The sequence below is a fragment of the Poeciliopsis prolifica genome, unplaced genomic scaffold (genome assembly GCF_027474105.1).
Source record: "Poeciliopsis prolifica strain line A6 unplaced genomic scaffold, Auburn_PproV2 SCAFFOLD012, whole genome shotgun sequence".
Classification (NCBI taxonomy): Eukaryota; Metazoa; Chordata; class Actinopteri; order Cyprinodontiformes; family Poeciliidae; genus Poeciliopsis; species Poeciliopsis prolifica.
The window spans coordinates 9,314,896-9,340,087 of record NW_026562387.1 but is presented as its reverse complement, the minus strand read 5'-3'; the positions used below and the strand labels follow the sequence as shown (position 1 = coordinate 9,340,087).

The window sequence follows — 25,192 nt, the reverse complement described above, 5'->3', positions numbered from 1 at the left end:
CGCACAACTGTCAATAAAACTAAGAAAGCTATAAAGTAAGGACCAATAACTTTTATTTCAGTGCCTTGCAAAAGTATTCATACCCGTTTAACTTGACATATTTTTGAGTTACAAACACAAATTTAAATGCATTTTGCTGGGATTTTGTGTGATAGACTAATAGAGAGTAGAACAGAATTGCTAAGTGGAGAGAAAATCATACAGGGGATTAAATGTTTAACAAATGAAACGTATTTCCTGCATCTACATTTGCAAGTCTTTTTTGCAATGTCAGCATCAGTGATGGACTTTGCCCTCATTCTTCACTGCAAATTACTTCAAGTTCAGTCACACTGGATGTCTCTTATCTTAAGAGCAATTTTTCTAATCTTGCCATGGATTCTCAAATGTGTGTTTAGTACCATTGTCAAACCATCCCAATCTCACATCCACCACCACTGTCTGCTGCAATGCTGTGGGATGATGTGTTCTGGGTGATGCGCTGAGTTTACTTTTCAGACACACGTGGTGTTTTTCATAAAGACTGAGATTTAAATTGTGGTGTGTTGCCATGTCCCCGACATGGTTTATACCAAATTGTGAATAATATTACAGACATGGACTTTGCAAAAAAAAATCATCCGTAGCTTAAACCCGCAAATGCTGGCAGAGTCGTGTAAAATCCCATGTTTGTCTATCAGGTAAACTCCCAATGAGAAACTCTGAAGTTTGTGGTTGCAGCATAAAAAATTCTGAACATGTCTACTGTCTAATTATTATGAGTTGATAAAATCCAGAGATAGACTGGAATTTATTTTTTGTGCTACCTGGGTTGCTGTTGATGTCGACTTTAGGCGAGCGGGGTGCGGGCCTGGGAAGGACGCTCTCGGCCAGCGCTTTGGCCGCAGTGGAGTGCTGGGCCTTCTTAATGCTGGTGCCCTCTGCCTCCCACATCTGCTCCCCAAGGCTCAGCTGCACCGTGAAGATCTGAAACAACGACACCCAGAGGACAAGCCAGCACATTACAGAACCAAGCAACTGGAATTGCATTTCAAGAAACACATTCTCCTTTGTGATGCCTTTTAATATTAGAGTACATGGAAGTTTTTTTTTTTTTTTCCCCAAAAGAAAAACTGATGAATATTTTACCTTAGCATGTGCAGGGCCTCTCTCATTGAGGAGCTTGTACTGTGGCTGGATCCTGTTGAAACGGGCTAACTCATTCACCAAGCACATTGGAGTTTTCTCTTTAGGGTTTGCCATGTCCTCCTGGGGTGAACCTTGAACACACAGCAGCCAAACACACTTTACTGAAGACAGAACTATGGGTTTTGCACCATTCAGACGAGCCTCATTTGTGTAGAAAACTCTGGTGGGAAACTGTAACATCGGAGAATTATTAGTTCATCTCATTATCTTTGAAAATCATCAGGAAGTGAATTTAATTCAGATTGAATTAGATGCGCCTATTGTTGCAAACTGCAGGTTCAGCTTTTCAATGAAACATAATGAACGCAAAACATGAACAAATACAACAGTACAATGTTTGTCCAGAGTTAAAAACGATACATCACTTGTTTGGGAACCTTCCACATAGTCATCATATATCTTCAAGGCTGATCATAAACAGAAGATGGTGGTCTTGTTCTGTCATACCTGGTGGTGTAGCAGACACAGGAGCGTCCCCATATCCGACTGCAGGAGCAGGGCAGGCGGGTGTGGGGGCCGAGCCTGTGCCGTTGACAGAGGGCTGCAGACCCAGGGGTCCTGGGCTGGCCATGGCCGTCGGAGAAACTCCAGGGGAGAGGCCAGGACCAGCCAGGGGCGCTGCGGTCTGTACTTTCACTTGAGCCATGCTCTATTCCTGGAGGAGAACAACAGCAAGTCATGTGTAGTCGTACCTCAAATTAAATAGAGATTTGAAACATCTCATTCATTTTATGGCCTGAAGAGTAAGCTAGACATTGTTCCACACATGCACATTTTCAAAAGTCTGAAATCCACAAAAAATATTTTAGAAAGTTTCTGTGCTCAGAGCCTGGAGAACTGACTCCAAACGGAGCCGTTCTCTCACACATTCTGATCCACCGGCAGCTAATAGACACAAACAATGAAGCTTTATTCCAAGGAGCTTTACTCATGTTACTGCTGCCAATGGCAAAAAAGAGGCAGCCTGTGAAAGCGGCCCGAGCGAGACAAAGGACATTGAATTACAATTTGTTTTTCAGGAGGAACAAAGCACGAAGAATTATATTCAGGTTTCAGCGGTCGATTTTAACCGTGGGCCAGATGCTAATAGATTGGTCCCATAAAGTTCAAGTCAGAAGTTTACACTCTTTGTGGCCGCGATTGTCATGCAATCAATTACTTAATTGGATATTTTTAAGGTAAACTGGTGACAGAAACAAGATTTTGGTGAATAAATTAGAATTCGTTGTGGATTTGAGTTTTAAGGTAGTCCTTCAATTTCCCATCTACTTTGTGCAATGCAGTGTGGCAGCATCACCGTACTATAGCCACGACGGATAGCTATAGGACAAAATTCAGTCGAGTTTCAAGGTATCAATTTTAGAGAAGGGGTTTATATATTGTTTGAAACACCCATAGTAAATGTAAAACTTTCTAAACTGTGACAAGTGGCATTAGTATTTTATTATTTCTTTTTTTTGTGATAACACAGAGCCTCTGCAATAAAAGGGTTTTCCTGAGCATGCTAACCATGTTTAATTTTTATAAAGGTTGGTATTTTTTAATCAGATAGTTGAAACTTTAAAGAATCGGATCATTCCAAACAAGACGATGATCCCAAACACATCAAAACTAGCTAAACAAGCCTTCTGGTATTATCAAATCAAAAACCTCAACAGACAGCATCCATGTAAACACTTGAGATAATCAGGATCACGTCTGCAATGCTTGTCGTTATTGAACTGTAGAAAAACAGCAGAGGGGAGACTGAGCCCTAACAAGTTAATTTACTACACACTTAAATGACTTTTATTTTTACCTCATTGTTTTCCTCCTTTATAAGACCGAGTTACACAACTAGGAGTAAGTCCATACCACAGCACTGTCTTACAAACAGAGCACCAAGGCAGTGAAAGCCATACAGTTGGAAATCCCAATGTAGATTTTAAGGAATGCGTGCAAGTATTTTGCCTGCAGGCTGTCATATATATGTGAGATGAATTTGTGGCATGTGCTGTTTAACCAACCAGTGAAGATTGAGTAAACAATGCCGTAGTTCATTTCAGCTAAATGAATCAGTTTCATACTATGTTAAAAAAAAAAATGAACAGCTTTGGATGAAACATGAGTCTAAGAGGACAGGTTTACAAATGAACTAGCCGTAAGCATACTAAGGGAGAACTTATAAATGATAGCGTTTAAAACTTAACACAAATTGTACTTTTGACTGAGCTGGGGTCACATTGTAGCTCATTGTAGCTGTTTAGGGGCAGATTAATGAGTAACAGCCTTATTTCCTGTGCTTGTTTTGAATATTTAGCTTCCTCTCCCCCTCAGCTTCTTGGTAAAATCTTGGATCACAGCGGGATTAATTAGAAGAGTGCATCCAAATATAATTCTACTTAAGGTTTTGTACATGTTGGGGCAACCCTAAAGCTTTGTAGCTTGCATGGTCATATTTTCAGACATCAACAATAACATCTCTGTAATAATATTAAGACTATAACATCTTAAAATAAAACTTCATCAAAGCAAATTCAAAAGCAGTTGAGCAATTACCAGCAATCAGTCTCAATGGTGTTGCAAAGCCTTTGGGGCTCCACAGAACCATGTCACACCAAAAAGTTCAGATCTGTAGGGTACAGTAGGATCTGAAGTGTCCTAGTCCAATTCTAGACTTTTTAATTTTCCAAACAGTTTTCCAAATAGGTTTTTATGAATGCCACTTTATTTCTGATGACATTTTACTGTTTCCCTTCTTATTTTGATCTCCAGTTATTTAGTTGCTCTGTTTGGCTAAGTTGTGAAAGACTGGCTGTTGGTAGAAGTGTCAAACTTATTCTGATTTGAATGTCAAAATAAGTTTGACAGTCAAACTTATTTTGTTTGATGATCAAAATATGTTTGATGATCTGCAACGTGTGACAAAAAAGAAGAAATCTTTAAGGAGGTAAACACTGTCACAAGACTGCAGTGTAACAATGCATGTCATACTGTTTAAGATCAAGTAAATTAATGCTTAATTTGAAAAACAGGGAAGCAAACAGTTTATTAACGGATTTATTGAGAGTTCAATCAGTTATTTGAATAAAAACAGGTAAAGTATATAATCCAAGACTTAAGAGTAGAGGGAAAACAAAGTCTAAACCTGTTAATCTCTAGGTTAAGGAAATAAGCACTGCATCTTGCATGTTTTCATTCTGTTTTCTTTCATTTATGCATAACAAGTGTCACCTGTCCACACAGATCATGGCTGGAATAATGTAAACAACACTGCACTTCGAGGCAGAACACATGCATCTTTGACTCTGCAGCAGCTCATTGAAGTTCATGTATTTACATTTTCCTGCAAATAGCTCTTGTGTGTTCAGTCTCCCCCAGGTGCTCTGGAAAGGGGACGGGGGGCTGGCTTACGATATCTCATGTTGCAACTCTCACCAACTCACGCATTATTGAAACAGCAAGCTAACGGGATTTATCACTGTGTGTCACTGCAAACTAAAGGTATCACAAAAACAAGAAGAGGTGGTGAAGCGCTCTGCAACCTATGCATCCCAGCTACTGCTCAGCTTAGCAAGGAAGCTAACGACACCAAGAGGAAAACAGCGTTTCCTCTAAATGTCAGTCCCTGAAAACGGAGCTGCAGAATGACCCAATGCTCACGCTGTCATGAGTGTATCGCTTTGGGTTTCCTTAATCGGCAAAATTTTTAATCAGACGACCTCCGGTTAGGCTCGCTTAGCCGGTGGAGGTTCATCATGGCTGATCGGCCGAGAACACCCCTCTCTCTTTGCTAGCATCTCCACACCGCCCCATCTTCCACGAAAAGTCGTGGAGAATTCAGCCTGACCTAACAACACGCACGGACCGAGAACGACGTGGCAAACCCACCCGTGACCACCTCACAACGACGCTACAGACATTTCGAGGCGACAGCTTTTGTGTTTTTTTTTTTTACCTTTGTCCAGGGGCAGACCCCAGTTACACCTCCAACATTGGCAAACACTAAAGAGAACTGGATGGAAGAAGGGAACGCACCATTTTACTGGTCTGAGATAAACAGGACAAAATACGTCTTGTTGGAGGAAACGACCCACCGAGGAGATATTTTATGCAAAAACTGCAGTTTGTGGTCATTTCAGCGTGACCACAATGCGCAAAGCGAGACACGACAACCACTAGAGGTTTAGGATGGCGTTGAATGAATCGGCCACCCCCCCGCCATGAGGAAAATGGTTCAGTCCAGGTTTTGCTACCTCGAAGCTACAAGTTAACTTTTGATTCAAATCCATGTCCAGCGGTTCTAAAAGGGCTGTTGCAAACAAGTTGTTTCAAAATAGCTACCTATGTTGATTACAAAATTGCACTTATGTGCTACGAATTCGCAGTGTCTTTAAATACTGACTACTTGAATAAAAACGTCGTTAAAAGTGATTAAAACTGGGTATCTATCACACGATAAGGGCAGTATTATGAATGAAACTTACCAGAGATTAAAAAAAAAACAGATCAGATCAAACGTATCACAAACCACAGGAACTCACAATACCTGCGTTTAAAACCTGACCACATGCTGTTGAGTGACGAGTTTCTAAGACTGAGCACTTGAAGATTATTCTTTTAATTTCTTCTGTTTAACGGAAACAAGATTATGTCAAAAATAGATATACTTGTAACATCCTATCGCAGCCAGTAGAGGGCACCGCAGGACCACTTCTCCCCATTTTACCCGTTTTGAAATGCATACAAAAATATGTCCTTCAAGGAAATGCATTAGTTCAAAAAAGTCTAATTAGTATATTAATTATAAAAATCCGCTAAAGATGTAATGTTTTAAATTAAATTAAAAATATATATAAAATTGTATTTAACCAGATAATTTGTCATATCTATACCATTTTTTTATATTCCTGGCTTAAGTTTAACTTGTTTTTATAAATTTTAAGTGAAATTAATAACAGTAGGTTTGAAAAAAAATAAAAAATAACATACCGAAATTGGGCTGATGTTAATCCATTATTTTGAATTTGAACCATGTGTTTTTGGTTCTCTTTTACAAGCAGCTCACATTTTACTTTATAAAATCCAAATTCTCTGAAGAAAAAGTTAGGGAAAATATGTATACCTTGCCCATGTACGGGGAGACAAACATGTTGAGCTCAGACCAACGTTAAAAGTGAATTTTTGCTTTATTGTTGATTACGAAAATGAACAGGCACCTTTTACATGGAGCTTGCACATCCCAGAAAAAAAAAAAAATATAAATAACACACCCTCATTAGTGTTTATCACTCACAACAACCTGAAAACTAAAAGTTCAAAACACATTGGAAAAAAAAAAAAAAAGATAATCGAAAAAAAAAAACATGAGAAAACATATTGTAACATCCTCACTCAAGTTCTAAAAACTCCTGATCCACCTGCTGGATGAAGGCCTTTTCTGTCTCTGCATACTTGCTGTTCTGACTGCATTTAAATTTTCTTCACAACCTTTTGTCCTCAAAGCACAATGACCTTCTACACCCATTATGATAGGAAAAAAATATCCTCCAATAGTTGTCTTGGTTATATAGTTTCTTTGGGGTATTTTAGATAGGTGTGGCATTATCACATTCACTCAATCGTATTCAAGAAACTCCTCCAGACCAACCCTCCCACCCCCCCAAAAGGTTTATATGAATTCAAGTTGGAAAATTCAAGTATCTTACTGGATAAAAGTCTGATTAGGAATGGAGTGATTACAGCCTAAACTGAGCACCGCCTCTAATGGTGAGCTCTAGTGATATTAATCTGAAAAAAAAAAAAAAAAAAAAAAACAACAAATAATAAAAAAAACAACACTCCCTACAGGCTGGAAAAACTAAAAGTCCTTACAGTGTTTGATGTCTATATAAAAGGGTACGGTCTAAAATGTCATGCACTGTAAAACCACTAACTTTTAAATGTTTTTGTACCAACTTAAGCCTGCAGCTGACTATACATACCACAATTTGCAAAAGATGCAGACTAACATCCAGATAAATAAAGCACCACCTTTATGATTCAACCACACACTAAATGCATCCTATGCTGTGTTCTGCTGCATCGTCAAAACATTTTAAAGACCTTATGTACAACATTTTCAGACAATGCATTAAGTTTACAACATAACAGTCTCTTTTCGTGAAAATATAGTTAAATTCAAAATATTTAATAGGTATCTTTTTAGATGCGATCTCTTTATTGAAAAAGTACCTGAGCCAAAACTCTGACAGGGGGAACGTCACAAAAGCTTTCTTAGCGACTCCTTTTTCCTCATTTGGTGCAGCTCTAGAGAGCAAACGAGGATTTAAATTAAATGACAAAGGAACATCAAGAGGGACCATACTGACCCTTGAAAAAAACAAAACAAGGCAAAAAAAAAAAAAAAAAACATTCCAATGCATCAGCTAGTCAGAAAAACATACAAAAGAGCAGATTTAAAATCAAATATTTCAAAGAGAAAATTAAAGCATGTTAATTTAAAAAATACATAAATATATATGTGTATATATTTATATATATATATATAATTGTACATATAAAAATGAATCAATGTTCTCTTACAGACATTCTTTAAGTGGAAGAGAGGCTGCTGCACATCTTAAAGGTTGGACCAGTGACAACTACCCCAACCTCTTGAGGAGATGTGCGCCGAGGCCCTCAGATGACTGCAGATGCATCACCTTTTCTGTTATATCCTCATTTGTACCACAGAAGGAAGAACAGCAACCAGGTGGAAGCTAAAGAAAACAACTGTGTAATCTCGATACAGTGGTTTCAAACAATGGCGACTTACAGTATATCTGCAAGTGATGAATAACGTATGAATAGTTCCTTTTCAAACCAGATAACTTTCACAGTGCATAACAATAAAAATAATAATCATTGAAAAACAAACCGAACAAAAAAAACAAAACAAAAAAAAACAGATGAAGCATTTTCTTGGGGCTTAATGGTCAGATCCCTTCTAGAAGAAAATTACATTAGGATTTCTCTTTGCAGGCCCCAACATGCATCCATCAGTCGCAAATACCTTTAAAATGCACCCAACGCACAAATTAATATATCGCCTAAACTGAAATTTTTAAATCGTCTCTCTGCGAAACCTGCTGTGTTTATATCCAGTCTGCCAAAAACGATACATCCTGGGTACTTCTAAATCTTGGTTCATTTTCATTTTCTATGTTACAACCGACTAAAACATGCAGCCAACTGCCCGCTTGGAAAATGTAGTCAAGAGCCTCCAGCGCATGGTGTCCGTTATTCCAGTCAAAGGTCAGAGTTCAAAGACTGAATGATTAAAAAGTGCTTTATGTAGGTCAGTAGGACTTCTTTCTTCTACGATTATTACAAAGTTTGTACATTAGCATGTATCGTCTGTGAAAGGGGGGGGAAAAAATGAGGTTACATCATCTATCTCCAAACTTAAACGGGACAAACTGTGTGTTTGCAGAAAGTACTCACCATGATACCACCATTTTGTTTTCTTTGGATTTTTGTTACATGTTCTTACGTAAAAAGAGTTATCAGGTGGTCGTCTCTGTGGAAGAAGAGATAACAAATCTCAAGTTTGACGAATGCAGACAATATATGAAGTCATAGTAGGTATCTGTCCAATCCTGCAGAGGTACCTTTTCTTTGCAGCTGGACAACATGCTGATAATACTAAGACAAACTGATTGCACAGAAAGGGCTGGTGACCAGTCTTCCGTCAGAATAGATAAACAGATGTGACCGTTGCTATACACATGTGGGTGGACAGGTATATTCTCTCCTGTGAACATTACCTGCACAGTTAAAAACAAACAAATACATGGAGGGTTATTAAGATAAGAGACAGAATGGACAACCGTAGCAGAAAGTCAAAGCTGGCATTTAACTGGTCTATTGATCTAATCAATAAAATCTCAATAAAATACAATGTGTTTTATTTCTCTCTCTTTTTTTTTTTTGCTGCAATGTAATGAAATGTGAATAGCTAAAAAATGAATATTTTAATAAACAACTCTTTCAGAAAAAATAGGTATAAATGTATTTCTGTCCCAGAAAATCTTGGTGATAATCTCTGATTTGGCTTTTTGCAACAACTGGAGGTTCTGTGTATAGATCAGAGAGGCCAGGTTTGGCCAGCTTGAGAAGAAGCAACAAAAAAAAAAAAAAAGAAGAAAAAAAAGGTCAATCAAGACAAAGAAACAGTTAAAAACATTAAGTATGTTGGGTAAAAAGAAGTGAAACATGAATTCAATCAAATATTTTTAGACTGAGAAATGAGTAGCCAGAGATAAAAAAAGCCAGACAGAGGGGAAATGAGGGTAATGAAGGATAACAGTGAGTTCAGGTAGTCTGGCACCAGAGTGGGCCTCGCTGGACAGTTCCAGAACCACACGAGTTTCAAATATGCAGAAAAACTCCAAATGAAAGTACATATTCAATATCAATGCTTGTTTGATTTATGCTTCATAGATCTACTTTGGAGAACAAAATAGATCAAATGAAGCTCTCAATAACAATTGTATTAGTCTGATGGTGCAGACACTTCTGCTCCTACTTCACTATAGCCAGTTTTGTAAACAAACATGCTTAAATGAGTGACTATGTTAAGTTTTTTAGATTGAAATGAGTACAGCTTTGTTGCAAGTCACATGGTATCAACTGAGAGACTTTTATTGGAAACCTTTATTAGTAAAGTATAAATTCAAGGTTCATCCCCAAACCTTTATGCAGTTCTTACTGCATCCTATTAGTCTCGTTATTGTGTGGGAGCCTGAAGCTGGCAGGGAGCAAGATTAGCCGTCTAATTACTGTTCCAGGAAAAAACGCAAAGCAGCCCAGCTGCAGCTTAATACATTTCACTTTTAATCTCTTTTTCTGCCCATTGTAGTAATAAATATAATAATAACAACATTTCTCAGCTGAAGTGCTGAAACAGAATAAGAATATTTGATTAGAAATGTGTATTATTTGATTATTTTTACAACTTAGTTGAAAATGAGCTGTTAAATAACTCTGTTACTGCATATTTAGGACAATATTTCCCCCAAACATCAGGAACCTCTTTGAGCAGCAAGTTTGTTTTTGAAACCATTTGGGCCACCGATGTTTATCAGTGGGCAAATTGATGGATCTCAAAAAGCATGCACACTTAGTTTCTTTTCACCAAGATACAAATAAAAAGATAAGTAAATAAAATCAGTATTAAGCAACTTAATAGTGAAAGTACGAACACCAGAGGGCGCCTGCAGTGTTAATGTCACTCCAGAGAGGAATACTAACCTTCCTACTAGCAGTACTAATTAAAAAGAGCAGATGGGCAAATTTTATCATAATTTCTTGTCCAAACAACTAAAACGGAAACATATTTAAATTAAAATGGCTTATTTTTCATTTTGCCTAAAGGGGAATCCAGTTGTTTTTTTGTTTTGTTTTTTTACTGGAGAAAAATAAAGAAAGATTTAAACAAGAGACTGACGAAAATTGTGAATGCTATAAAATCATGAATAAGCACATTAGTGTTTCCCATAATGACTAATACATTTAAAGGCTTTTTGCCATTAAAAAATAAACAGATTATGTGAACTAGTTTATTAAAAAGTTATTTATTTTAGGTTTTCAACTATGAACACTATTTTTCCAACTTTACAAGCTGACTTGAGAGTTAGTTATTGTTAGGTTGACTTGTACTTTGGTGAAGGCCAGTGAGTGTTTATCTGTCCTGCTTTATGCTGTCCAAGTTATCTTTCTCTCAGCATTTTATCATGGTTTATGTCACTGTACGGGTTAGGATTGGATCGCAGATATCTGAAGACGTTACTTTACCTTGTTTGACCTAATAGAGACAGCATAATAATGATAAATATGTAGTCTATAAAAACCCACGTGAGGGAAATCAGGATTCCAAGTGGGACCTTTGCTTGGGCTTGCCTGCTTTATTTATTGTGGCTAGCTAAAACCCCTCAGTCTTGCTTACCGTGTATGTAAAATATTCAAATTGCATTTAGTGGAGAAAAAAAAAAACAAAGAAAAGCTTCAAAATATTAAAGAAAAGTCAGCGTGACGACCTGAAAAACTATATTATATTCTAAACAAGAAACTTAATGCCTAAATAATTCCAGAAGACAAACATATTGTGATTTCTTAAAGAAGATTGAGTGGAAGTGGATGTTTATGGCTGGGCTCTAAAGGAACTAAACACTGGAGTGGAAAATTTCTTAACTAAGGTCTTTAAGGTCAACAAGAATTGTTTTAGAAAATAAATGGATTTAAGTATAGAAGGATGGATCGAAAAAGCAGCACATGCATTGTCTTTATTATCTTGTCTACCTCTCAATCGAACACATACTAACACATGTGAGCATGTGTAAACAGGTTCTCCTTTTTTTTGTTCACCCCACCATGTGTTTAAAAGGCACATTTTTATAATGTTTCCGTTTTCTATTGCTTCCCACCAAAGATTTAAAGTTCCATCTAATATGTACAGTATTAATTCATAGAAAATATTAATTATTTTCTATGAAAGCAGAAAAGTCTGAAAGGTGGCAATATAGTTAATAAAAGACAGAGAGAATATGCTCGGGTGGTTTGAGAGTCAATGAATAAAAAACACATAATTACAACACCCGAAAGTTGTTTTTGACTTACCTGAGGTGAATCAAAAGGATATCGACCACTAAATTTGAAAAGCAGCTGAAATTTCTCTCCTTCATACAACGTGCCAGGTGCACCTTCCATATCTACAATCCACCTAGAAAGGAAACAAAGGTACAGTTTTAAAATATGACTGGAATCTCATTCAACAGACTCATTACAACATTCCTCAAGTCGACTAAAAATAAACACAGGTAAGGGGGACAAACAGGTTTGAATAAAGAACTGGTGGCAGCAAATCTGAATTGAAAGTTTGAGTTTTGTTCGTTACTATTCTGGGCTAATGGACTATAGATATTCTTCCGGTAAATTGAATTATGAGGGTAATAAATAATGAAAGTGCAATGGTTATTTATGGGAAACTTATCTTTCTCGTGATATGTGGCATTAACAATGAAATAGCTGCAAAAGGCTCTAAGCTTATTGACTAAATACAAATAACCAATATGTGCAAATCTGTCATCCTGTGTCTGAAATAGAGTAAAATCAAGAACTGAGTGGATTTCTGTAACTTGACAGAGATCACAGCATCACCCCATGCCAGAGTGCTTCAAGAACACAAAATTTCAGAATTTGTCCGAGTATTTTTGTGAATTGTTAACAGAAAAGCAGACTTTCTACCTAATACATAAAAACCGTGGCACCCGTTTTAAGACATTCAAACAATGGAAATTTCCATGTCAATAACTCAAAAAAAGGACAAAGTGTTTCTCTTAAACATTTAAAGTTAAGGTAGTACTGATCAATATGTGGTTTAAACAAGTCCAACTAATTTTAGCAAGGCTTGTTGTGACTGGAGATGGATATGGCTTAACAAGTTTTGTTTCTAAACCAGACAAGCCAGTGCATCACATCTCAGCTAACCACATTTACAAGCTAGCTTTTCCTCCATATTGCAGAAGTTTGTTACACAATTTTGATAGGTTAACATCAAAATAACAAAATATTTTATGTTTTGTCTTTTTTAAGCAGTAATAAGAAAAATACAGCTGTTGAATTTGAAATGTAAATGAGGAGATTATGGCCATTCTTAACATGTTTATTTAAATCATAATACTTGGGTGTTTTTACTCAAGATTATCAAAATGCAAGACTTTCATACTCACTAATGCCGACGCCAAATTAAAGAATACCAAGAAGAAAATCCTAATATTGACATCTCTATTAATTTTTCAGAAATCGAATTGTGCACAGGTGTATGTCTGTGGACATAAAATGTGAATAAATTTGCAGCAGCCAAAGTTATCTCCTGTGTCACTTTAATAAACGTGCTGTTAGAAAACATTTTATTCAACATTTGGTTTTCAAGACGCCATCCAGAAGGACCATTACTAGAAGATAATGTGTTCTATCATCAAAGTTTAAAAATAAATATCTTACTTTAACTGTAGCATCAGAAGCTTTCAATGCGACTCCACTGACAATGAATATTTATCTTTATTTTGACAGTGGTCTGGTAATAATTTGATATCCCATTCATTTGGAAGACAAAATCTATTTTCACCTCATGACTCCAGCTACAGAACTGTGCTGACCGAACCAGGTGCAATTTAATTCGTATCTGATGGAAGCAAAAAATGTTTGTGCTTTTAACTCAATCATGAAATGTAGTTCTTAGCTCCTAAACAGTTTATATTATACAGAAGTGACTTGTAATCTATCAAAGTCTGAAACTGACTTTGTTGATGATACATTTAATCAAGTAAAAGTTTGAAACAGCTTTTATGGACAGAAATGTATCAACACTAAATTACTATAAAGTCCATTACAGATACACTTTTATCCAAATTGGTGTTTTGGTCTAAGACAAGCAGCCCACCCACTGAAATGATGTGACTGCCCTTAAAGCTGCAGTTATTATCTGAACCACTTAGGGGGAAAAACATTTATAGAACACCATTAGAATAAGCACTGATGTGCATCGAACATCAATCTCAATCATGCTGTTATTTTCATAAACACTTAATTCAAGTGACTTAAGTTTTCAGTTACGTCACAGAAACATCATCAGACTGGTTTCACAGTAACATGTAAAGCATTTCAAATGACATATCTTTGAAGTTTTTATATAAAACAAAAAAAAAATTTATTTATGCTACGCTAATTGTAAAATGTTTAGATTTATTAAATGTCTTCTGTCTATATTTTTAAGTTTATATTTATGCTACTTGCTTTACAAACGTTTTTGCAATTATTCTGTAAATGGTATTGTAATTAAAAAAAAAGAAAAAAGTAAAGAACAAATGTGGGAATTCTATTCTGAAACTAAAATCAGAAAGTGACAGGAACATGAAAATCTCTGATTGAAAGGTGTGCAATAGTGGAAATACAAATAGGAAACCCAATAGATTTATAAAGGATGTTGGTTTCTTAAAAATTTTAAAAGAAAAAAAAAAAAAAGCACATAAACTCTTCCATACATCATACTTCTGCCACTGCATGGACATACTGGTAGTGATGTTTATAGCCCAAAATCTCGGTGAATGATGCCTGACATGAGCCGCTAAGAGCAGAGCCAAGGGCAAAATGCTCAACATCATCAAATTCAGCTGGTAATATGACACAGTCAATAAATGTAACATTAAACCATATGGATGAACGACGGCTGGGGGAGAGGCTAAATTACATAAATATACTGCAGAGGAGACACAACAGGTTTTTTTAAGTGACATTTTCCTTACTGCCTGCCTCTAATTATGACACCAAGTGTCATTATGTAAATGAGAAACAGAGACAGGGTGTACCATAAACAAAAGCTATCAAACTGACAATGCATCATCACAATAGAGACATTGCAAAGTGTCTCTTGGGAAGTTTTTTTGTGTTTTTTCTCCCCCATTAAGTAGGTCTCATTGTTAAATAAAGGGGGGGAAATGTTTCCTGAACTAAAGCAAAGTAATTCCCTACTGCTGTTCATCACTCCAGCTGAGATACAAGCCAAACAGAGACTTTTCAACCAGAGCTGCAAACAGAATACACACCCATCCATACCACCTGAAACCTGTGAAGCAATAAGATCACAGGAGCCAGCTGAACTGGTTGGGAGACTTGTCAGTCATGAAAAGAACAAAAACTTATGTAATGAGGAAACTGCAAAAACATACCATCTTCCCTGTGCCAACAACTTGCTAAAACTTCCACAACAACTTGCTAAAACTTCCTCAACAACTTGCTAAAACTACCCCTTGTCCCCCGGAAGAAAGCATGGATCACAAATACCTCGTGTACTTGCTCTTTGGAAAAATATTTTCGCAGCTCAGAACGAATGTGGAAGTACACAGAGGTCAATCAGTCTCCTTTGTTTGTTTCATCTTAATTTCAGCAGATTATGCCTTTATTATTAAGTAAGTTGTACAGCTTTGCATGAATATTGTCTTGAGTTGTTTGCACTATCACTGAGCAGGAGTGACGTCAGCATATTGTGGTCCAGTATACGGTAGTGAGACCTCATATAGAACCATGGAACAAGGCAGCAACTTTTAAAGATATCAAAGGGAGCATTGCAGTTTTTAACAACAACAACAAAAAAAGTATCAAACTTCATTAACAATCAAAAGGAAAACCTAACCGCAACAATATCCACTGAGTTTTAGGGAAGGAATGCAGGGAAAAAGCAGCCTGTGTTCCCTGTTATTTAACCCTGGCGCATGAATGCCAACCTTTGAATATTTTATTAGAATGGAGAGCGACACTGAGCATTAGAGACAATCTTCTGAGGGGCCAGAACTACCAGTCACTAAAATGACCCCGATTCTTTCTATGCAGGAGCTCCATCTTACCTCCAAATCTAATTTACTGAACAAGCAACCTCCTCTCCACACCAGTCGAAACATGAGCACTTTCATGGTAGTCAACCATTTCATAAAAACATTAGAAATAATAAAACTTCTGATGTTTTGTTTTGATTTTTTTTTTTTTTTACAGATCACTACATTTGAGGAATTTTGCAATGCTAAGATAAGCAGGAAATCGATACTTACTGTGTGATAGTGTTCTGTACACTTTTCTCATTGAGCGTCATTCCTGGGGGTGGATCATTTTGCAGAGCTAATAATTCCTTTTGTAGCCGTTTCTGTTGAAAAGCATATGTTTATGTTGACACCTCTGTCACAAAATGGCGCTCGAACATGAATTAATGGAAAGCAGTACAAAACAACTTATTGAGGACAAACAGAGGAGCATTAAAATACATTTGACTTATATGTAGTCATATTAATTACTGCTATTAATCTTAAGGATGGCATCAATGGAAATTACTGTCATGTAATCTAGTGCTATATGCGGCCCAAACATTCTTAATAATTACATAATTTACATCTTAAAACTCACTATAATATATTAACTAAAAATAATGAATATACTCAAAAATAATAATGAATACTTTAAGTGTGAAACAACAAATAAGAAAAATTACCATATATACAGACTGACAAATGTATTTATGAAGATATATTCTTTAAAAGATGGCATTAGGAAAATAAAAAGAAAGTGTAAAATTTTGATCTGCAAAATACATGGCATCAACATCATCAGTGTCAACGTGTGCAATATTGCAATTGCTAAGAACGCCTTGGGTGCAATATTTGATGGGCTATTATATTTCAAGTGTCATGGATCCATTAAATGCATTTGGGCAGTTATATGGGCTCTCAATGTCCTAAATACACACACTTGCTATACTCTATATTTTAGGAATAGAGACGCTAATGGTTGAAGAGTAAAAAAGAAGAGTGAGAAAAATGTGGATTAAGCGCAACTGATCTCATTGTGATATTCAACAGTAACAACGTGATAAAGAGCATATTTTCATAATAAGGCTCAGTTTTATTAAAGTATATTTCAAGAGGTCAAGCTGGGATACATCTTTACGTAGGTCCTTCAATATTTTGCTGTTCAATCAGTTATCGAAGCAGACATATTTATGTTTTTTGTTGAAGTTGCGCAGCCTGAAGTAACAAATTTACAAGGCTGTTGGCCAAGACAGTAAGTAGTTTCGAAGTTTGGTCCTAAACCATCAAAGGTGTGTGGTCCGAGAAGATTTTATTTTAAATTAAAAGATATGAAGAGTTGTTTGGTGATAAGTTTGGCTGTGTAAAAGCCTTCAAGATTGCATTATTTCACAATAAAACTATATACTTTGTCAATGCTGTGTACATTTTTTTTTTTACTTTTTCAGGCTCTTGTTTAATCAGGAACAGGCATGAGTTGGTGTGCATTCTCATGGTATGAAAACACTGGGGAAAAAAATAACATTCCGATCATAATAGGAGGAATAGCTTCCACTCCTGTAGTTTTCATGCCATTTTTTTTCAGCCAGAAAAAAAAAAATCTGTGTTTCTGTAAACAAATGAAAGAAGGGTAGCAGTTTTCTTTCAACCACCTAGCCAGAAGTGACAACTTGTTAGATAGCTCACCAGAGCTGAGTGGGGTTACTTCTGCACACAAAATAAACTGTGGAAACACTCCATTAAGCTCTTTTTCTTGCACCAATATAAATGGTAGGAAGGAATATGTATTGGTTTTGAAACGGGAATTTTTGGAAACCTTGGTTTCCAAGTTGTTACAGGTGTACCTGTATCTAATCAGGTCTGATTGTGTAGCTGGATCAATCTGTTTATTGATCTATATTAATATTTATGCATATGGTACATAAATATGAAATAAATACAGACCTTTCTTTACTTGAAACAATATATAGCTTTTAAGTCGTCAGGATTTTTCGATTTTTAATGTGCACTTTTCTATGACCTTATGCCACATATATTTAGTTAATCTCAACAAATATACTGGTGTTGATATTTAAACATGTTTGAACGAAATGACTCAGGAGTTAATGGTTAGCAACAAACCCAGTGGAGAGTTAGCAATAAATGGATGTATTTTCAACAATAACCTACAACAGACGTGCCATAATCAACAAGCTCTTTACGTATCGTCTGTCAGATCTCCTTTGACTTTTTGCGTCTGTTGTATGGAACCGATACACCTGTTCAGGTCCGCCTGAAACTGTATTTAACTGCGCACCGTGTCGTTAGCGGATTGTAGAACGAGTCGACCAAACAGCGACCAACTATTAAAAGGACTCCCGAAATTCTCAGAACCACATTTCATTGAATTATCCCCTCTGGTCCCGCTGAGGAAAAGCCACAGGGAAACATCAACACGTAGTTCGAGGAAGCTAGTTTCCCTGTTCTCTTCAGCTTGCCGATGATGAAGAGCTAATACTGCTGCTAGCAAAGACCAAGCGCCTAACCTGAGTAGTTTAGGGAAACGTTTCACGGCTTCCACCCAAATGTCAGTGTCGCTCTTTGATAAACACAAGTGCGCAAATAAACCGGCAGTCAAAAGCCGAGAGAGATCAAAACAGAGAGCCGGTAAATTATATATATTTGCTCGCCGTTAATTGTATCCTTACCTGCATCGACGCCATGATGGAAACCCCCCCTCCTGCATCAGCGCAGAGTGTAGGACTGTGCGTCAGGGGGTCACGTGACGGCTGAAGTTGTTGTGACAGTGAGAAACGTTTCACGGTTTCACGGTGCTTGACTGACGCAGCGCCTACACCCAGGTCACTGCTCAGTCACTTCAGGTCGCTCTCAAAATGTGAGGCGGGTGTAGAGATACAACAGGAATTTTAATGAGATAACAAAAAAAAAGAAGTATGCGGAGTTAAAAGCCCGAGCTCACATGACATGAGCGCCAGCCAATGACCTTCGCGCAAGGAGGTCACCTGTGTGACATCATGAGTAAAGTAAAATGCTAATTTATTTCATCATGTATTACCTTTATATGCACACAAATATCTACCCCAGTTAATATTTAATGTTATAGTCAGTAATGTGCAATTTTACCAATAGCTTACGAATTTTATAGGCTTTGTTCTGTTAAAACAAAATAAATATTTGATAAATTTGAATATCTTTTAATAGCTCATTTGAATAATTGAATTTTTAAAGTCAAACTTATATATTGCATAAATTCAACATATACATTTTAAATATTTTTATTAATGTTGATGCTTGTGCAGAAATAAAACTACAACTGATAGTTAATTTAACAAATTACAGGTTTTTTTTTTTTTTAAATATCGAGATGACGTCATGGTTATGTAACAGAGTACACAATCAAGGTAAAAACTGATCAAATAAGAGAGGTCCAGATGGCATTCATTAACACAATCCAGAGGTTTAACAAAAATAACAGTTGTAGTTCTTAGATGTGTCCATAAGTAATGACTCTTAAAAGATCCAACTCCACCTGCAGTTCAATTTTCCCCAAACTTGTTCAATCTTCACAAAGTTATGGTTAACATTGTTGCTTGTCTATCTTTTTCTACCACACTCTTTCCTTCCACTCAACCTTCCATTTACATCTGCACTCTGTGAATGGTCAGCTATATTTCTTATGGCCTGCTGTCTTTGGAGAATGTGTATTTGTGAGACAACCATCACATCAGCAATCACCCTCATGGATGTGTGGACAATAACAGTACATTTCTGTATCAAATGTCTTTTAGCTGTATGTCATAATCACAACAAAGATAAATGCTTGATTACATCCTGTGTGTAATGAAGCTGCACAAGTTAAATACGTCAGAATAAATATTGTATGAAAGTTTTAATATGTTTGAAGACCTTTATGCAATTAAAAAAAAGAACATCTGTAGGCACCTTGTTTTAATTTGGATACATTTGAAGCAATTCTTTTTCAAACATTTGTGCCCCAGAAAGACCTATGTTCACAAATATGGAAAGCCCAATGCATTTTATTTCACACTTGTGGAACTAAAGCATTAAAAACACTTGAATCCTGTTTACTGTAAAAATGACATTTATGTTTGTGTTTCATGCAGAGAAGCAGACACCAGGGAAAAAACTGCTCACTGAACAGGCATTTATTTACTGTGAGGACATTTCTGTGAAATGTCTGCTTGGCTTCCATTTTAAAATGACATTTTTAGTAATACAAGGGAAACCATGACAACAGACAAGGAGCAAAAAAAAAAAGTATAATGTGAAATAAATTGCAAAACAATTAAATACTGGAAAAAAAAAACTCAGAAAATGTTTCAGGTTTTCACATCTATGTTGTAACTTTAACAATCCAAAAAATTTGCAGCCATGAGCAGTTCCAGAGCAATCTCAGGAGCGATGGGGAACTCTGGTATTTCCGTGGAACTGTTGGTATAACGGACCTTGTAGGTGAAATACATGCAGACCTTGGACAGGACGTGGGATGGGATCTCCCTGAAGTTCACCTCATTGGTTTCATTCTCCGCAAACTGCCCTGCAGGTTGCAAAAGCGGGAAGCAGGCCAATGAGAAAACTTGTGACAAACACGTTTGACGACTTGTACGCAAGCCACTTCTGGTCTTGTAGAACTCAACTTAAAAAATAACAAACAAACAAACTGGAGAAGTGGGGTGAAAAAATTATTTTTTCTACTAATATCTGCACAAGGCTAATGGTGCATATTTGTCTGCAATTTAATTACCTTAAAAGTGAGGACAAAATACATAACTATTCAGATTTTACACTCAATTGGGCAAATTCTGCATCAATCAGTAAGAGTTCAAGAGTGCTAATGTGTGTGAGGAGAACAGCCCTGAGTGAATCTCTGTTTAAGTCCATCAAGCGTGTTTAAAGAGCCAAACTTTGACATGACAAAAATGCTTCACTTGAAATAATCATTACAACAAAACTATTACAGTGTTGGTGTTCAGAAAGGGACATGCCTGTGAGAAAAATGGCAACTGACTACTAATAATTGTTTTGTGACATCAAGGCATGTTGTTTTTTCTCACAGGTGGCAATGAAAATCAAAACATAATTTGAGAAAGAATCCACAACGTCTGCATTTCAGTTTTGTTTTTCTTTTGTGACATGAGAAGACTCAATTAATGGTGCCAATTTAAATTCTTTAAATCATGATAACAATAAAAACAGGAGTGTTTAGAGGTCTAAAGAAGATGAAAAGGAAGGAGCTTTTTTTTCTGTTTGTTGTGGTCACTTTATATTTCGTAATGTAGGGGGAAAATTCAAAAGGACTGTGCAGTAGATAGAAAGGCATTTATCCTCTATCCAGGATATCCACAGCCCAAAACATTGTGCCCTCTGCATGACCTTTTTGAACTGTTGTCATCAGCTGTCAGGATAACTGTAGCAACTGTATCCTAAATGGAACCACAAGCTGGAAAAAACAGACCTACCAGCCATGTTGTGTCATTGACGTTTTTTTTTTATGTCTTACCTAGAAATAAATCCCATCATCAATCTCTTTACTGATTTTTCACAATGTTTAGCAGCTACAGAATTGTTTGATGTTATTTAATGTACAATTAATACACCCATTTGATTTGGAATCCACTCCTTTTACAAAACATATCCTTACAACACAAAAGTCTTGGCTGGCAAGAGAACCATAAACAAAATGATAATTAAAGCATTTTATAGCTCAACAACTATTTTTTAATCATAAAAGAGGAGCTAAAATGGCTTGGTATAGAATATTTGACTTAGTCCTCACCTGGCCCACTTAACATGGCTTTGATGGTTCCCGATGTTAAGGCATGTTCTCTTTTCACAATGAATTCATGGCCGTCTGAGGAGATGAGCTTCACATACATGGCATCTGGCCCTTCACAGCCACCAAAAGCTCTCTCCTCACCATCTGTCAAGTCATGATATAAATATGACAATCTGATACTAAATAACACAGTGGCAAACAATCTCTAGCAGTTTTTTTTTCAGTTAACTACCAAAAAAACAAACTGTGAAATAACAAATTGATTTTATGGACCGACAGCAGGATTTTTTTTTTAAAAAAAAGGTAGAGAAAAATGTGTGACATGACTCCTCACCCATCTTGTGCCGGGATTTCTGTTATTCCTAAAAGCCAAAATAGAAAAAAAAAACAACACAGAACATAATTTAACTCGCTTAAAATTGAACTGAAAGATGTTAAAAAGTGAACTGACATGTGAAACCGCTCAATTCTAAATACTGATTAGCTCATTGACGGTAAAATTGTGCAAGCCCTATTTGGTTTACTGGAAGTGATTTCTGAGAGTCACTGCGGAACCTTAAATTTAGCCAAGATAAACATTGTCCAGAAAATCTTCAGACAGTAGCTTTTGTACACATACATATTTGTAGCTATGACATTAGCATGGCTGTGTTTTTCGCAAGTTTCAACCATATCGCGAGCGGCCTGTTTGTTTTCAGATTATGTTTTCAAACGCGTTCGCGTTAGCAGTGGTAGCTAAATGAGCTAACTCATTTCAAAATAGACAAGACATCTTCCCAATTACTGATGTTTGCTGAAACAACATAGCGGGCCTTTATTTTGGGAAATGACACTATAGTGGTCATTAAATAAAGATATAAAAGGTGTTCTTACCGCCGTGTGGATAACTGCTTCGGAGATTAAATTTCAGCTAACGTTAGCCACCCGGAACTAATTTGTCGGTGGTACCCGATCGGTCCGCAATAAATGTGTTCCGTGTGATCTTTTCCATAATGTGATATATACAATATATTATATATTTACATTTTAAATAAATAAACACATTCTGTATAAAAATATATATTTACTAAAAAAATAGAAAATTACAAATCTAAATAAATACGTTAAATGATTCACATTTGTAAGAGATAACATAAATACAACAACATATGGTCCAATCTCAAAAGAAATACACTTTCTAAAGAAATAACTTAAATCAAGCATATTCAGATTCAAGTATATTCCCCGTATGCTTCTATATTTTATTCATTTATATCAAATATATTTATTTTACAGACAGAATAGTAATAGGAAGGTAATACCAACACAGTACAATAGCACAATATATCTTTGAAACACTGCAGCTTTTAAAATGTATATTTATTTATTTATTTTTTTACGTAATCAGCAATGTTGTAATTTGAGGTCCAGCCTGATGATAATCTTCTGATTTTTACCATAAGGAATTCAGACTAATTAAAGCAGTTTCAGGAGACAGGAACGTGTTTTGTAATGTTTGTTTGTTTTATTCGTTTATTTATTTAATTTTTTTATTTTTCTAATGTTGCAAAACAAACAGCTGTCAGAGTTCAAGTTTGGATGTGATTATGTTTTAAAACAAAAGTCAAGGTGATAGTACTTGGAGTATAAAAACCTGAAAAACACGAGGCAAAATGGCTTTGAATTTGCTTTTGATTTACAGGTCTTTGGGCCCTTTCTCCAAAAGGGGGCGCCTGTGCCAAGGATGACTCCCGCTCTGCTTCCACCTCCCTGGATGAGTCAAAGCAGGTGGTTGTGGGACATGACAGAGACATTTTGCTAGCCCATAAATCTGGATTCAACAGAGAAGACGTGTACCATGTACCCCTTATCCACTTTCATAGGTCCACCCATTAAAAATGAAACACAATGATAATAATATAAAATATACCAGTTTTATCTATTTATCTATTCATTTTAGAAAATATAAAACGTACACCATTTACAGTAGAGCTTTGCTATAAAGTTGAACAAATAAACCTCCTTTTTAAGGAGTTCATTGTTTAATTCAAAAATCTCTTGCGCTCCAGCCCATTAAACCCTTAAAACTCCAAGCTCCAAAGCTATGTTCATAATGTGACTTTGCCCTTATCTTAGTGTGGAGTACTTTCAGGAGGAAAAGTGATGACTGCTGAAATCTGAGGCTTCCAAATGGACAGAGTTATCTGAGCTGTGACACTGACAGCTCGAACACCGAGTGTGACTGTAAATTGCGCCGTTTGACCCAGAAGAGCTCACAGAGGGAGCACAGAGCTCCTCATATGCCGGGGTGATGAATTTTTTTATTGATTAGCACTGTGTTAATTCAGGATGTTTTCAAACCGCGAGCAGGTTTTTGTTTTCCCCAGAAATCTCTGGCCAGTATTTAATAACTGACTGTGCCTATTGGTGGAACAGATGTCAGCAGCAACTTATGTGGACGTGACGTCTGACCTGGAGTTTCTGTCTCAGCTTTAGTTTTCTTGTCATTTTATATTCCTGAGTGTTCTTGAAACTTCTGCCACTGTCTGTGTTTCTTGTAAACTCTTGCACACAACTCACCCACAACCAAAAACAATCACCGACCTTCCATTACACCATTAGTACTTGATCATAAGTGGGCGGGAGAGAGCAGCCGCTTTGATGTCTTTCTGATACGACCCGGCTGCAGCTGCTCTCAGCTCTATTTTGGGGGAAGGCTGCTGCAAGCCTTCAGTACAGGGCTTCCTAAACCCAACATATAAACATAGACAATATATGCAAATTCTCCACTCTGGCTCAGCCCCAATGACAGTCACTTCGACTACTCTGAAGACAGTTTCATGTGCCTATCAAAGCTGGTTAGGAAACATTAGGGTGCAGATGATAAACAGGAAAAGCAGTTGGCATTTTATAAGTGAAGCACAAGACATATATATTTTTCATGGACCACGAAACATATACATATACGAAATATATACAGTACCTTGAATTTTATTTCTGCATAAAATCATATGTTGATATATTTTATTTGAAATTTTATGTAGTAAACAAACGTAAAGTAGTACATTATGAAGAAAAAGTAAAGTCTTATTTTTTTACAAATAAAATTCTACTGTACCAAAACCACCTTCTGAAGTCATCCAACTAGTGTCTGCCTGTTTGTATGGTTTGGAGAAACTCAGTGTTTTTTAACTTTTCTAGAAGATTATTCCAGATTAGCATAATTAGATCAGAAAACATTGTTCATACTGAACATTTCACAAATTGTGGCACAAATATTAAGCTACCCATTGAAACTAGCAAGGAGAACATGATGCAAAGAAGAAGCCAAAAGTTGCGTGGTAACTCTGGAGAAGCAGTAAAGATCAACAGCTCAGGGGGAACAATCTGCTGAGTGGACCATTAGTGTAGTAGCTGTGCACTACATAAATGTGCCCTTTACTGGAAAGTGACAAATTGTAACCCATTATTTTGCTTAACAAAAGTTTTAAAAATGTTAAATTTAAAAAAATGAAAACCTGGACCAGGCTGCACAAGATTTGAGATTGGGATGGAGGTTCATATTCCAGCATTGAGTCAGAGCTACTGTGAAGTCATTTAGATTCAAGCATATCCATGTGTTTGAATGGCCTAGTCAAAGTTCTTCGCTAAGTCTAACAGATTATCAGTAGTAATCCCTGGAATTTCAGTTTAGTTTTGTCTTGGATGTGTGTTCAGGTTCTTTTGGTGTGACTCATTCTAGTGTTATGTTCTGTTCTTTCAACTCTTCAGTTCATGTCTTATCACAGTGGACTGGACCAACTTGCTCCTGTTCTCAGTAATCACCTCCACAGCATTCAAATACTGATGTGGTCGG

General features: G+C 36.4%; 3 protein-coding genes across 4 annotated transcripts in view; all 3 read right to left on the bottom strand.

Annotated features, from left to right (window-relative positions):
• The window catches only part of stau2 (staufen double-stranded RNA binding protein 2), an 88,537-nt gene extending 83,305 nt beyond the window's left edge, over window positions 1-5,232 (bottom strand). For both annotated transcript variants that reach the window (XM_055037258.1, XM_055037259.1), the window contains exons 1-4: window positions 5,126-5,232; window positions 1,636-1,843; window positions 1,129-1,259; window positions 807-966 (exon numbers count right to left, since the gene is read on the bottom strand). In XM_055037258.1, coding sequence (XP_054893233.1) covers window positions 807-966; window positions 1,129-1,259; window positions 1,636-1,834 — 490 coding nt within the window. In that variant the 5' untranslated portion in view covers window positions 1,835-1,843; window positions 5,126-5,232. The remainder of the gene's footprint in view (window positions 1-806; window positions 967-1,128; window positions 1,260-1,635; window positions 1,844-5,125) is intronic.
• Window positions 5,233-6,337: 1,105 nt separating this feature from the next.
• Window positions 6,338-18,334, bottom strand: ube2wb (ubiquitin conjugating enzyme E2 Wb). Its single transcript, XM_055037910.1, has 6 exons — window positions 18,248-18,334; window positions 15,813-15,904; window positions 11,827-11,929; window positions 8,820-8,975; window positions 8,653-8,728; window positions 6,338-8,565 (listed from the first exon to the last, which is right to left on the bottom strand). The coding sequence occupies exons 1-6, from the start codon at window positions 18,260-18,262 to the stop codon at window positions 8,552-8,554; spliced, it is 456 nt and encodes a 151-aa protein (XP_054893885.1). The 5' UTR covers window positions 18,263-18,334; the 3' UTR covers window positions 6,338-8,551.
• Window positions 18,335-19,711: 1,377 nt separating this feature from the next.
• eloca (elongin C paralog a) lies at window positions 19,712-22,337 on the bottom strand. The gene is made up of 4 exons (XM_055037909.1): window positions 22,231-22,337; window positions 21,692-21,719; window positions 21,358-21,501; window positions 19,712-20,118 (listed from the first exon to the last, which is right to left on the bottom strand). The coding sequence occupies exons 2-4, from the start codon at window positions 21,693-21,695 to the stop codon at window positions 19,928-19,930; spliced, it is 339 nt and encodes a 112-aa protein (XP_054893884.1). The 5' UTR covers window positions 21,696-21,719; window positions 22,231-22,337; the 3' UTR covers window positions 19,712-19,927.
• Window positions 22,338-25,192: the final 2,855 nt, after the last annotated feature.

Bases quoted from the DNA above. Each gene is read 5' to 3' on its own strand.
- ube2wb (XM_055037910.1), bottom strand. The intron at 11,930-15,812 runs GTAAGTATCGAT...TTTCCTTTCTAG, and splicing joins GTACAGAACACTATCACACA to GTGGATTGTAGATATGGAAG. The intron at 8,729-8,819 runs GTACCTCTGCAG...CTTCTTCCACAG, and splicing joins TGTCCAGCTGCAAAGAAAAG to AGACGACCACCTGATAACTC.
- eloca (XM_055037909.1), bottom strand. The intron at 20,119-21,357 runs GTGAGGACTAAG...TGCAACCTGCAG, and splicing joins AGCCATGTTAAGTGGGCCAG to GGCAGTTTGCGGAGAATGAA.